Here is a 13,606-nt window from a genome sequence, read left to right on the forward strand (position 1 = left end):
GTTGGTCCCCGCAAGTGTGGAAAAATAAAACACAAGTTGGGCCGCCTATTAAAGGGTAGTACTACACACCATTAGTACTACTATCAAAATATCAATTCTTTCATTAAGTGTTCAGTTCACATTTTTCTTTGGACCAAAAAATCAAAATGATTAGTTTTGCACCCACTCAGTCATGAATTAGATTTTTCGTTTCAGCAATTGAAATAAAAAATTCTCTTCTAATTAAATTTGTAATTATGCAAGTGCTAGTAGCTAGACGGACGAAAATTTAAAAATAGCCACACAAGCTCAGTATGATAATAAAAAATGTCCAAGAATCGAACCCCAACAGAAGTGCATTAGAAAAATAAATAAATAAAACAGAATCCATTAATGAAACACCAAACGTAGCAGTAGTAGCACGTTTTTTTTTTGTTGGTTTCTGGTATTATAAGCAAACATACCGACTAAGATGGATCCATTACCTCATGTTATCATCTTCCCTTTCCCTGCACAAGGTCATGTCAACTTCTTTCTCTTTCTAACTTCCACATTACATTTCTTGTCACTGTTGATACACATGACCGCCTTCTCAACCACACTGATGTGCTATCCAGATTCGGTACTGGATTCCATTTGCAACCACTTCCCATGGGATTTCAATGGATGGTATTAACCCTCGCGGTGGAATATCAATGCTCTATTATTCTCTGAACACAATTCTATGAGTTCTCCGGTGACATGCCTAATCGCAGATGGAATCTTAAGCATGGCAGGGTGATGTAGCCCAAGAAATCAACTTACCGCCTTCTTTCTGGTCCTACTTTTGCATCCTCCACCTAATACAAGCTGAAGAACTTCCCCTCAAAGGTAAAACAACAATCTCTTCTTTGTTTTTCTTATTGTTAAAAAGAATTTTCTTTTATCTATAAATTATTTAAACTCATAAAACATTAATAGAAATTTTGATACCTTCCACTGTTGGACATATCTTAGTTTAACACCACAACTTTCAATAGTCCTTTTTACGTGACTTGCAGAAAATGCAAAGGACTTGACATTGACCAAGGTTAAAGGCATGGAAGATATTCTGAGAGGTCGAGACATTCCAAGCTTCTGTCAGGGGAGTGACTTAACTAACTCGGATTTCAGGATTGTAATGGCAGAGACACAACAAACCCCTCGAGCGCGAGGAACACATTTGAAGATCTGGAAGGCCCCATGCTTTCTCAAATTCAAACGGTATGTCCAAATGTTTATACAATTGGACCCATCTAAAGGCTAAACTTGCAACAACATCTACCTCTTCAAACAGTTTGTGGCAAGAAGATGAAAGTTGCATGTCTTGGCTTGACACACAGCCACCAAAATCTGTGATATATGTTAGTTTTGGAAGCATTGCAGGGTTGACGAAAGAAGAACTACTAGAATTTTGGTATGGTCTAGTGAATAGTGACCAAAAGTTCTTGTGGGTGATGAGGCCAGACTTGATAATAGGACAAGAGAAAAAAGATGAGATTCCTGTGGAGTTGGAGCAGGGTACAAAGGCAAGGGGCTACAAGGCTGATTGGGTTCCGCCATAGAGCAATTGGGGGTTTCTTAACTCACTCTGGATGGAATTCTACATTGGAGAGTATAGTTGAAGGAGTACCAATGATTTGCTGATCAGCAAGTGAATAGTAAATTTGTTGGAGAGGTTTGGAAGATGGGACTTGACATAAAAGATACATGTGATAGAGACATAATTGCAAAATTAATCAGAGAAATGATGAATTCTCGCAAACAACAGAGCACATGGCAAAAAAAAACTATCAATGAAGGTGGATCGTCATACATTAATCTGGACCGTCTTATACAGGACATAAGATCTGTGATTGCGCCACATAAACAGACCTGAGTCAGCTGATCCAAACTTTTGTTGGCTGGGATTAAATTGTTGCGTAGAGATTGCAGATTTATCCTGCCCATTAATCTGAATAACTCTAGCAACAAATGTAGCTTCAGTTTTACAACTGCAGTCATTTACAAATAGCTCTGCAGCAATAAATAAACCAAACTCTTACGAATGATGAGTAAATAGATAGATAAAAAGTCCAAATTCTTATTGTCAAATTAATAGTAGATCCAAACAAAAAGAAGAACGAGCGTCTATGAACCGAACATAAACATTATCAAAATGATGAGATGTAACTTGTAAGGCTCCTCAGAGACTCATAAGAAGAACCTCCTGGCTTTAGACATAAATTTGCCTTCTCCTTCAGCGCTAACATTCTTTCTTTGATTTGTTTCCCTTCTTCATCCTCCATCAGCGTTCTAAGTGCATTCTCAATGTTCGTCCTCTTCAAGCCATTCTCTAATTGCACCCCTACTTTCCAAACATGGCTAACATGCCTTGCATTCACCATTTGATCACCGAAACATGGCATACAAATCATTGGTACCCCTTCACATATACTCTCCAATGTTGAATTCCATCCGCTGTGCGTCCAAAATGCCCCAACAGCAGGATGTGCCAACACTTGTTGCTGAGGAGCCCATTTGACAATGTGTCCTCTTCCATCCACTCTCTCCAAGAACTCTCTAGGTAACAATTCAATCCATTCTGAGCCACGAATCAACCCGGGCCTAACCACCCACAAGAAAGGGTGACTACTGTTTGCCAAACCCCAAGCAACCTCAAGAAATTCATTAATTTCTATTGCTGCAATGCTTCCAAAGCTGACATAAATTACAGATTTAGGTGGTTTTGTGTCCAGCCAAGAGATTGAAGTTTGATCTTGTGACATCAAGCTGCTGGAAGAAGCCGGAAAATGAGAGTGAAAGGGGCCTATTGGAAAAATTGGGATAGGAAAATCACCGCGGAGTTTAGATATGGAGAATTGTTCAAGTTGTTCAAATGAATTGAGAATGAGGCCTGATGAAGCTTTAGTTTCTCGTATCATTCCTTCAATAACTTGATAAAGTGCATCCACGTAACATGTCTTGAATAAAGGAAGATCTTTAACTCTGTAAGGGGGAAGTTCCTCAACTGCTTCCTCTTGTACAGATTCCATACCTACAACAAATTCATGAGTAACAGATTCAATGTAGCTTTAAACATGTGTAAAAGGTCACATTTTTATAGGCATATATAAACATATCTCCGTATTCCAACTTTGAGTATGCACTTAATTTAGACACCTCAAATTGTTTATACTACTTACAAAATGATCATCTAGACACCTTTAAAATTTATCTATCACGTCATCATCAAATGTCTATGAAATGCAATGAGGACTCATTCGAATATTTAGTTGCTAGTTGAAACCAAATTGAGGTGTCTAGATACCCCTCTCAATTATTCTTTTGGAGCCTTCCAATTAGAATAGAATTTCTTTAGGAGAGAGTGTGTGTTCACTGTCTACCAATGACAAGAAATGTTACTAGTGTATTTCTTTCCATCTACTTATATTTTGGTAGGCAAATTATGAAATACTTGTGTTGGATAGATTTTTAAAAATAAAAAAATAAATCAGTGATAATTAATTCACGCGATACACAATTATTATTCTCTTTGTCTCAATACATGCCAAATTTCGAATTCGTTTATTTTTATATGGACATGAAATCGTTTAAATTTTTTAAATTTAAAGTAAAATTTACATACTTAAAATTTTGTTATAAATCACAATAATAAATAATTTTAAATATTTTAAAGATACATAAAAAAATCATGACCCTAAGAAATACTTAATTTTAAATTTTAAAATGACCTAAAAAATACTTAATTTTAAATTTTGAAATTTAAAAAGTATCAATAAAAGAACTACTATTATTTATGTGTTATATTGAATTCATGTTATTTTTTCTTGATCGTACTAGAATATATCAACCTGAAAATGTGGTCCACCATGGGAACAAACAGTGGCGGATGCACATTCAAGTTCATGGTGCTCAAGCACCCATTATATTTGGAGACAACACTAATATACTTTGTATAAATATATAAATTGAACATCCATTTTGATATCAACTTCAAATTATAAATAGTTGAAAACACATAACTAAGAAATTTTGGATCCGTCATTAGAAACAAAGTTGTATAATAAAAAATATGAGGAAGAGTTGGACAGATGATCAGTTGTTTTCAGGTGCTTATTGTGCATGTGATGTTCACTTATCATAAAATAAACTCAATTTACAAATTCAATTTATCAAACCATTTAAAATTAAGGCATTGCTGTTCTGTTCATTTTTTAAAATGGGAAATATGACATGAACACATAATACTACTTAAATTAAATAATCTGTCTAAATCTATCGGCTTTTGGAAGATGAAAAAAAAAATTAGCAGTATCAAATTTTGATTGAACTTTTCTATATTTACAAGAAAAAGAACACTATACAATCAAGGTGAAAAATTAAATTTGAATATTAAATAATAAATTTAAATCAGTCGTTGAATAGAAAAATTCAAAAAAAAATAAAATAGTAATTCATATTAGAAGTATCAAATATACGACTACATAAATATTTTTTTTTTGATAAATTACTTCCTCTATCCTTAATTACTTGTCCAGTTTTGAGTTGACATACATATTGAATTTATCATTTTATCCCTATTAAATTATGAAGTAGATGAATTAATAACTTATATTTGCAAGAAGTTTGATCTTTTTCAAAGTAATTAATTGAGGTTAAAATAGGTAAAAAAAATTATATTTTCTTAATTTGTCAAAATGAACAAATACAGACAACTAAAAAAAAGAAAAAAAATGAACAATCAATTAGAGACGAAGAGTAATAATTTAAAATTGATTTTTTCACTTTCAAATAATGTACGCAAGACATTTACGCAGAGACAAATAGGTATATATGAATCATGAAAATCTTTTCTGAATAGAAAATAATTTAAGAACAAAGATGAGAAATACCTTGAAGAGGTAAATAAGCTTTGTTTATCAAAAGTGGGATGGCAGCAAAAACCAATAACGAACAAACTCCTCCAGTCCTTAAAACAAGCCTAGGAAGCTTAAAACTGTCTGCAACGGCTTTGGTGAAATGCAAGATACTATCTGATAATAAGCAAACAATATTTGAATCTTCCAACACTAACTCTCTCAAAGCCTCTGTGAAGTGCGAAACACACCTTTGATTGAACAAAGAAAGCAGAAATAAGGCATCAATATCTGTTTTTGCCTTATCATCTTCAGATAAACCATCAAAAATAGTATGAAAGGTGAAATGAGGATAATTTGCTCGAATATTATCGAAAGTGGTGCTGAAGTTATCCGCCAGAATTATAGTTATAGAAAAGCCTTTTAAGTGAAGAATATTTGCTAGTTGAAGTATAGGTGTTATGTGTCCTTGCAATGGCAATGGAAAAAACAACAACCGCTTCCCTTTGATTCCTTCATCCTCCATGGATAAATTTTTAGACATATATATCTCATGCATGGGTTCAGTTTGCAGTAAGAGATAGACACACTTTTCGACGTATGACAAACGTATCTTTTGTGCTTTAATTTGTCTGGCTTCAACGCATTATTTATAAACTAAGTCACATGTTTTACGCCCTATGCCTCAATTATTCAAAATAATAAGGAAAAAAATGCACATTTTATTCAGATTTTAAGATTCTAAAAATATTTTTTAATATTTTATTAAACTGAAAACCATGTATCAAGTTAAATTTAGATAAACAAATTATAATTGAGGAAGTACTATTTATAAAATTAAAGTTTTTTTTTTCATTTATAAAGAAAAAAAAAATTTACATATCAGAGTATATTTTTTTACAAAATATATAAATAAATTTACATCTTAAAAAGATTAAAAGAATAGACTTTAAGTAAATAAAAAATATTAGAGGATTATTATTCAAATATGTATAAGACCTCTAATTTATTTTTAGCTTTACACCATTAACGTGCTTAAGTCACCCCTACTGGAATAACAAATTCAATTTTTCAAATTTTCGGAGTTAGGAACTCTAGCCAAAAAAAAAAAAAGAAGATAATTTAGATAAACAGGTTTCTTGTTTATTGAAAAATAGTAAGATTAAAATAATTAAATTTGTATGATGTTAGAGACGTTTGTCTTTAGTTTAAGTTGTTAGGTGGTTGAGTATCATAAGATCGATTAACATGTAAATAAATAATAATGCAAGCAAGAATTATGTGAAGCTTGTATATGACATGTTAGCGGAAATGTGAAATTAAAAAATAAAAAAGAACAATAATTTAATGTGGTTTGGATCAAAATGATCCTACGTCCACCAAGGAACAACTGCACCAATATTTATTTCACTCTACAAAGAATACAAGTGAAATACTATAAGAGAGACAACATGAAATGCCTTAGAAGATGAGAAGACAAGTGAGAGGATGCTTTGAAAATGAATTAAGAGTTACCTATTTATAGGAATGAACTCATTCTATTGATGTCATCCGTGACATCACTATATGTTTAAAATGTCAAAGTTAAGAATATGAAATCATTTTATGGTTTGCTTAAACTTCACCTACCAATATACTATCTTGAATTTAATTTTGTACTAATTATCTTCCTACCAAATATTCATGTTAATTCATCTTCCATATAGTTTGATTCCACAAGAACCAAACCAATTCTTTCAATATCACCACCTTGGTTTGTGTTCCGAGCATGCATATAAACAACTTCGGTCAAAACTTCTAAGCTTACATGGCAATCCCGTTGTAAGAAACAAGAAGAATCATACATTTGTTGAACGTACTAGCTCTACCTAGCAGTTGTTCCCCCAGAGTTGCATCACTTGATGCATACTCCCGTCAAGTCTTTACAGTGTGCAAACTTGGCAAGTGGGACTATTTTGGTCAAAATGTATGCAGCGTTATCGTCTGTGATAACCTTCTCAATCTTGATAGCTCCCTCTTCTACGACATCTCAGAAAAAATGGAATCTAACATCAATGTGTTTGGTGCACTCATGAAATCTTTGATTTTTAATCAAATGAATAGCACTTTGATTATCACATCTTAGAATTGGTTCCGGCTCCGTTGTTGTCATATATTCTGCCTCTGTTGTAGACAAAGCGACAAACGACTGTAAAGTCGATTTCCAACTAATGAAACTACCAACGAGAGTAAAGAAGTATTCAGTTGTGGACCTCCTTCGATCAAGATATCGTGCATAGTCAGAATCTACATAACCGATAATTAAAATACCTTCATTTTTCTGAAAGGTTAGGCCAACATCAGGAGCTCCTTTGAGATATCTCAATATCCACTTGACAGCTTCCCAGTGCCTTTTTCCTGGATATACCATGTACCTGCTTACCACAATTACAGATTTGGCAATATCTGGACGTGTGCACACCATAGCATACATTGTGCTACCAACTGCGCTCACATAGAGAACCTTTGACATATGCTCCACCTCATCCATAGATTGAGACTTTTGTAACTCTGAAAACTTGAAATGAGAAGCTAACGTTGTACTTACAGGCTTGCTCATATGCATATTGAATTTTTCAAAAACGTTTTTGAGGTAACTCTTCTGAGAAAGATGTACAACATCATTTTCTCTTAAAATCTCCATTCCAAGGATTTTCTTTGCAACTCCCATATCCTTCATGTCAAATTTCTTACTCAACAGTTTCTTCAAAATATTTATCTCTGCGATGTTGTTAGTTGCAATAAGCATATCATCAACATACAACAAGAGATAAATCATAGAATTACCAGGCATCTTCTTGTGATACACACAGCTATCAAATGCACTCATCGAAAATCCATGTGTATTCATGAATGCATCAAACCTCTTGTACCACCATCTAGGGGATTGATTCAAACCATACAAAGACTTCTTCAGTTGGCATACATGGTCTTCTTTTCCTTCAGCTAGGAAACCTTCAGGCTGATCCATATAAATTGTCTCTTGTACATGCCCATGTAAGAAAACAGTTTACATCAAGATGTTGAAGTTCTAAATCAAATTGTGTAACCAATTCTAGTAGCAAGCAAATTGAGCTATGTTTCACGACTGGAGAGAAGATCTCAGTGTATTCAGTTCCCTCCTTCTGGCTGAAACCTTTTGCAACCAATCTCGCCTTGAACCTAGCATCTTCCACTTCTAGAATACCTTTTTTCTTTTTGTAGACCCATTTGCATCCAACTGTCCTCATCCCCTTTGTCCTTTTAACTAAGACTCATGTCTCATTTTTGTGAAGAGACTCCATCTCTTCCATCATGGCTAACTGTCATTGTGCAGCATCTTTGCAAGAAGTTGCTTCAACATATAAAGAGGGGTTGATATCCTTAATCTCTTCTTCTGCAGCTACGAATGCATATACAATTAGATTTTGTTGCTCTATAATATGTGCTGGTTTCCGTATCTACCTTTTGTCCCTTACCTTCGCAATTTTGTGTGGTTCATTGGAAGCAAATTTTTCAAGATCTGCATCTTTTGACTCATCAATTTGAGTCTCTTAATTCCGTTCCTTGGTAAGCTCCATCGGTAGCTCCACCTTCTCGTTGTTCTCGTTCCTTGATAACTCCACAGAAACTTTACGAGGATCAAGTATAGAGGATTCATCAAAGGTAACATCTTTACTAACCATAAATTTGAGTAAAGACAAACACCATAGTTTGTACCTTTTTACACCATCTACATACCCTACAGAATATGGCCTTTTTAGCCCTTTATTCAAGCTTTCCTTTATTAACATGATAATAAGATGGACACCAAATATTCACAAGTATGAATAGTTAGAGGGTTCACCTAACCAGACCTCATTTGGAGTCTTAAATTCAATTGTTGATGTTGGAGATCGATTGACAATATGAGAAACAGTATGAACTGCTTCAGCCCAAAATACTTTGGATATCTTGGCTTGTAAGAGCATACAATGAGCCTTCTCAAGAAGAGTTCTGTTCATTCTCTCAGTAACTTCATTCTGCTATGGTGTGTGCCTGACCGTCTTATGTCTTGTGATCCCATGAACCTTGCAGAAACCAATGACCTCTTCACTGCAAAACTCCAAGCCATTGTCTGTGTGAAGATACTTGATTTTTCTCTCCATTTGATTTTCAACTAGAATCTTCCACTCTTTAAATGCTTCAAAGGCGTCATCTTTAGTCTTTAGGAAACGCACCCAAATCTTTCAATAAAAATCATCAATGAATGTAAGAAAATACCTCTTTTCTCCCTTCAATGTAAGCTTAGAGAGACCCCATAAATCTGAATAGATGTAGTCTAGCAGCCCTCCCGTCCTATGTTTGTCAGTGTTGAAGCTGACCTTTTTCTGCTTCCCTAAGACGCAGTGCTCACAAATTCAAGTGTGTTGATCATTTCACCATTCAAAAGGTTGAGGTTGCTCAACATCTCCGATCCTCATACACTCATATGACCTAGTCCCATGTGACATAATTTTACCTTATCATCATTAGATAACTGCACTGTAGATGCATTTACAGAGCCAATAATGGTGCTTCCCGCAAGTGTATAGAGGTCATCCTCCAGCTAGCCCTTCAACATGACTAAAGAACCTTTAGTCACTTTTGTAGTTCCTCCTTCACTCATGTATTTATAGACTTGCGTCACGTCCCGCCACATCATAGTTAAATTTTGTGTCCATCTAGCAAATACTCTAAGTCCGTGACACTTGTTTATCCAAAGTACCTAGGGAGATCAAATTCTTCTTTAGATCAGGAACATGAAGAACTTATGTAATATTTCTCATGATTCCATCATGGAAACGAACACGAACTGAATAAATGCCAACTATTTTACAAGTTGCATTATTGCCTATTAATATGGTTCCTCTGCTTGTTTCATAGTTGTTGAACCAATCTTTTCAGAATTTCATATGCAGAGTACAACCAGAGTCTAAGACTCATTTATTCTCATAGACTCCACTATTGCACGATGTTGTTAGTACATAATCATCATGGTTATCTTGTACTTGCTCAATAATGGATGCACTAGCCTTTTCTTTGGACTTCGACATTGGGCAATCTCGTTTAAAGTGCCCCTTCTTTTGACAGCCCCAACACTCCGCATTCTTTTTGTTCACACGCACGAGACTTTGATCTGTACTTTGATTTGCTCCTTCCTTGTTGGATAGTACAACCTTTTACAAAGAGTCCACTAGCTTCGTCATTTTTGTCTCCTTCAAAATGCATTAGCACATCACAAGAGTTATGTGTTTGTCGCACTTGCTCAAGTTTGATAGGTTGTTTGCCACACATCATTGAATTCTCAATATCACGATATTTTGAAGTCAGTGAAAATATCAAAGAACATGCAAGCGTCTCATTGTCCTTTTTAATTCCAGCAAGTCCACTAGTTTATTAAACACATCTAGATAGTCTTGCAACAAAGTACCTGAATCCATCTTAAATGTATGAAGACACCATTGTAACAACATCCTTGTTGTCACTGATTGGTCCTGGTAAAACCCTTCCATATTTTCTCATAACTCTTTGGTCATCTCTTCAGTACTTGTACTCACTTAATAAAGTACGTTAGGTGCAAGGGACAGTTGGATTACACTCAATGCATCTCCTTCAATATTTTCCTTGTCGAAATCTGATATCTTTTCTGGGTACTTTCCGTCAATAGCATGGATTGAACCTTCCTTCCACAGTGACGCCAACATCTGGATTTTCCAGAAATTAAAGTTGTTGCGCCTTTAAATCTATCAATTTCAAACTTCATGGAACTCATTTTACTTGTTCTTCCTTTTCTACTACAATGTATTTGAAACTACAGAAAACCAAAGTAATTCTCTTTTCTACTACAATGTATTTGGAACTACAAAAAACCAAAGTAATTCTTTTCTGATGTGGAAGTTCAGACTATGCTGCAACCACAAAGCATACTCAGACGGACAATGGCTCTGATACCAATTGTTAGTGAAAATGTTATATTAAAGAACGAGGAAGAACAATAATTTTACGTGGTTCGGATCAAAATGATCCTACGTTCACCAAAGAACAATTGCACCAATATTTATTTTAATCTACAAAGAATACAAGTAAAATACAACAAGAGAGATAAATATCAAATGTCTTTGAAAATGAATTAAGAGCATCTTCCATTTAGTTTGATTCCACAAGAATCAAACCAAGTCTTTCATGACAATTGAATAAAGTACATGATTTATGTGACTTGTATGTGATAAAGATATTCAATCTTAGAAGCACTTAAATGAAATATGAAGAAAGAGAAATGAGAGTTTCCATTATATTGAAAGAGTAAAAAGTAATCGATAGCAATTGAATAGTATTCCTTCAATTGATTTCATCCATACTTGAGTCATTTGGTGCAATTTGAGGTTTCCAATAATTTAACTTTCCAGGTTGCTCCGGTTGGAACCTCAAGTAACACAACATCGGGGTAGAATGCAGACTCCCTTCACATAGTAGATGAGTGGAAACAAATCGATCTTACAAGAAAATTAATTTTTTCATCAATAGGATCAACAAGTGTTGGTACTTATGTTAAACAAACATAATTCAACTTTTTGGATTTAAAAGTCAACAACATTTCACGTTCATATTCCTAATTAAGTTCAATTTATAGTAAATTCAAGTTATAATTTCAAATTGGGAAAATGCACAAGTACCCATTAAACTGTGACCAAAATTCATAGCCTTAAAATCGCAAATTCAATTAGTTATATATAACCTTCAAGTTTTAAGTTCAATTAGTTCTAAAATTCACAACTTAAGTTTTAAAATTCCACAATAATTCAAGATTACTTACATTTCACAACCTAAAGTTCTAAGATCCTACAAAAATTCAAGTTCTCTAAAGTCCAACACTTGAAGTTCTAAAATCGTACAATAATTCAAGATTCCTAACCTCACAACCTTATAAAGTTCTAAAATGGGAAAATACACAAGTATCCCCTAGACTATGACCGAAATTCTAGAAACACACCTTAACTAATCTAAGGTCCTATTACCCCCTGAACTTATTTTTGTTGTAACTTTGTGCGCCTTTTTGACTTACGTGACATCCAAATATCTTCCACGTGCTTCAATTACGTGGAGTCATGGAATGTGTCACGTAAGACAAAAGGTGTATAGAATTACAAAAAAAAAGTTTAGGAGGGTAATAGGACCTTACTTTTGTTAAGGTGTGTCTCTTGGATTACAGTCATAGTCTAGGGGGTACTTGTGCATTTTTCCTTCTAAAATCCTATAAAATTTCAATTTTTCTAAAGTTCACAAATTTAAATTCTAAAATCCTACAATAATTCAAGATTTCTAAAGTTTACAACCTAAAGCTTTAAAAACCTAAAAAAATTCAAGTTTTCTAAAGTTTACAACTTAAAGTTCTAAAATGTCATAAAAAATCAAGTTCTCTAAAATTCACAACTAAAAGTTCTAAAATTCGACAATAATTCAACATTACTAACGTTTCACAACCTAAAGTTCTAAAATCTTACCAAAAAAATTTTCAAGTTCTAAAATCCTACAATAATTAAAAATTTCTAACGCTCACAGCCTTATAAAGTTCTAAAATCCTATAAAAATTCAAGTTCTCTAAAGTTCACAAGTTTAAATTCTAAAATCCTTCAACAATTCAAGATTTATAAAGTTGACAAACTAAAACTCTAAGAACCTACAAAAATTCAAGTTCTCTAAAGTTTACTACTTAAAGTTCTAAAATCTCACAAAAAATCAAGTTCTCTAAAATTCACAACTTAAAGTTTTAAAATTCTACAATAATTCAAGATCACCAACATTTCACAACCTAAAGTTCTAAAATCTTATAAAAATGTTTCAAGTTCTCTAAAGTTTACAACTTAAAGTTCTCAAATCCTACAATAATTCAAAATTTCTAACGCTCACAACCTTATGAAGTTCTAAAATCCTATAAAATTTCAAGTTCTCTAAAGTTCACAAATTTAAATTCTAAAATCTTACAATAATTCAAGATTTCTAAAGTTCACAACCTAAAGCTCTAAAAACCTACAAAAATTCAAGTTCTCTAAAGTTCACAACTTAAGTTCTAAAATCTCACAAAAGATCAAGTTCTCTAAAATTCACAACTTAAACTTCTAAAATTCTACAATAATTCAAGATTACTAATGTTTCACAACCTAAAGTTCTAAAATCTTACAAAAAAAAATTTCAAGTTCTCTAATGTACACAATAAAATCCTACAATAACTCAAAATTTCTTACGCTCACAATCTTGTAAAGTTCTAAAATTAGTTATACATAAACTTCAAACTCAAAACTTAGCTAGTTATATTCAAGTTCTAAGTTCAAGTTCAATTACAAAATCCAAGTTCAAAATAATTGCTTAAACTTAGTTATATATAAACTTTTAACCCAAGGATGAGTTATATTCAAATTCTAAGTTCAAGTTCAAGTTCTAATTAAATTCAAGTTCATATAATTTCTAAAATTAGTTATGTATAAAATTTTATACTAGGAGTAATTAGTTAAATTCAAGTTCTAATTAAGTTCAACTACTATAAGTTCTAATTAAATTCATTATATATCCAATTTCTAAAATTAGTTATACATAAATTTCAAACTCAAGAATACTTTGTTATGTTCAAATTTCAAGTTTAAAATTCTAAATCTAGCTTCGATTCATCTAACTTCAAATTAACACTTCGCTAACAAACAATCAATCAACTTAAA

At 33.1% G+C, this 13,606-nt stretch overlaps 1 protein-coding gene and 1 pseudogene across 1 annotated transcript; one reads left to right on the plus strand and one right to left on the minus strand.

Annotated features, from left to right (window-relative positions):
- The first annotated feature begins 411 nt into the window (after window positions 1-411).
- LOC138347231 (7-deoxyloganetic acid glucosyltransferase-like) lies at window positions 412-2,045 on the plus strand (annotated as a pseudogene).
- Window positions 2,039-5,601, minus strand: LOC101262190 (UDP-glycosyltransferase 76B1-like). The gene is made up of 2 exons (XM_004235080.5): window positions 4,893-5,601; window positions 2,039-3,034 (listed from the first exon to the last, which is right to left on the minus strand). The coding sequence occupies exons 1-2, from the start codon at window positions 5,413-5,415 to the stop codon at window positions 2,151-2,153; spliced, it is 1,407 nt and encodes a 468-aa protein (XP_004235128.3). The 5' UTR covers window positions 5,416-5,601; the 3' UTR covers window positions 2,039-2,150.
- Between the last annotated feature and the right edge of the window lie 8,005 nt (window positions 5,602-13,606).

The sequence above is a fragment of the Solanum lycopersicum genome, chromosome 3 (assembly GCF_036512215.1).
Source record: "Solanum lycopersicum chromosome 3, SLM_r2.1".
Classification (NCBI taxonomy): Eukaryota; Viridiplantae; Streptophyta; class Magnoliopsida; order Solanales; family Solanaceae; genus Solanum; species Solanum lycopersicum.

Coding starts and splice junctions, on each gene's coding strand:
- LOC101262190 (XM_004235080.5), bottom strand. CDS start 5,415: ATGCATGAGATATATATGTCTAAAAATTTATCCATGGAGGATGAAGGA. Junction 3,035..4,892: donor AGCTTATTTACCTCTTCAAG/GTATTTCTCATC, acceptor AATTTGTTGTAG/GTATGGAATCTGTACAAGAG.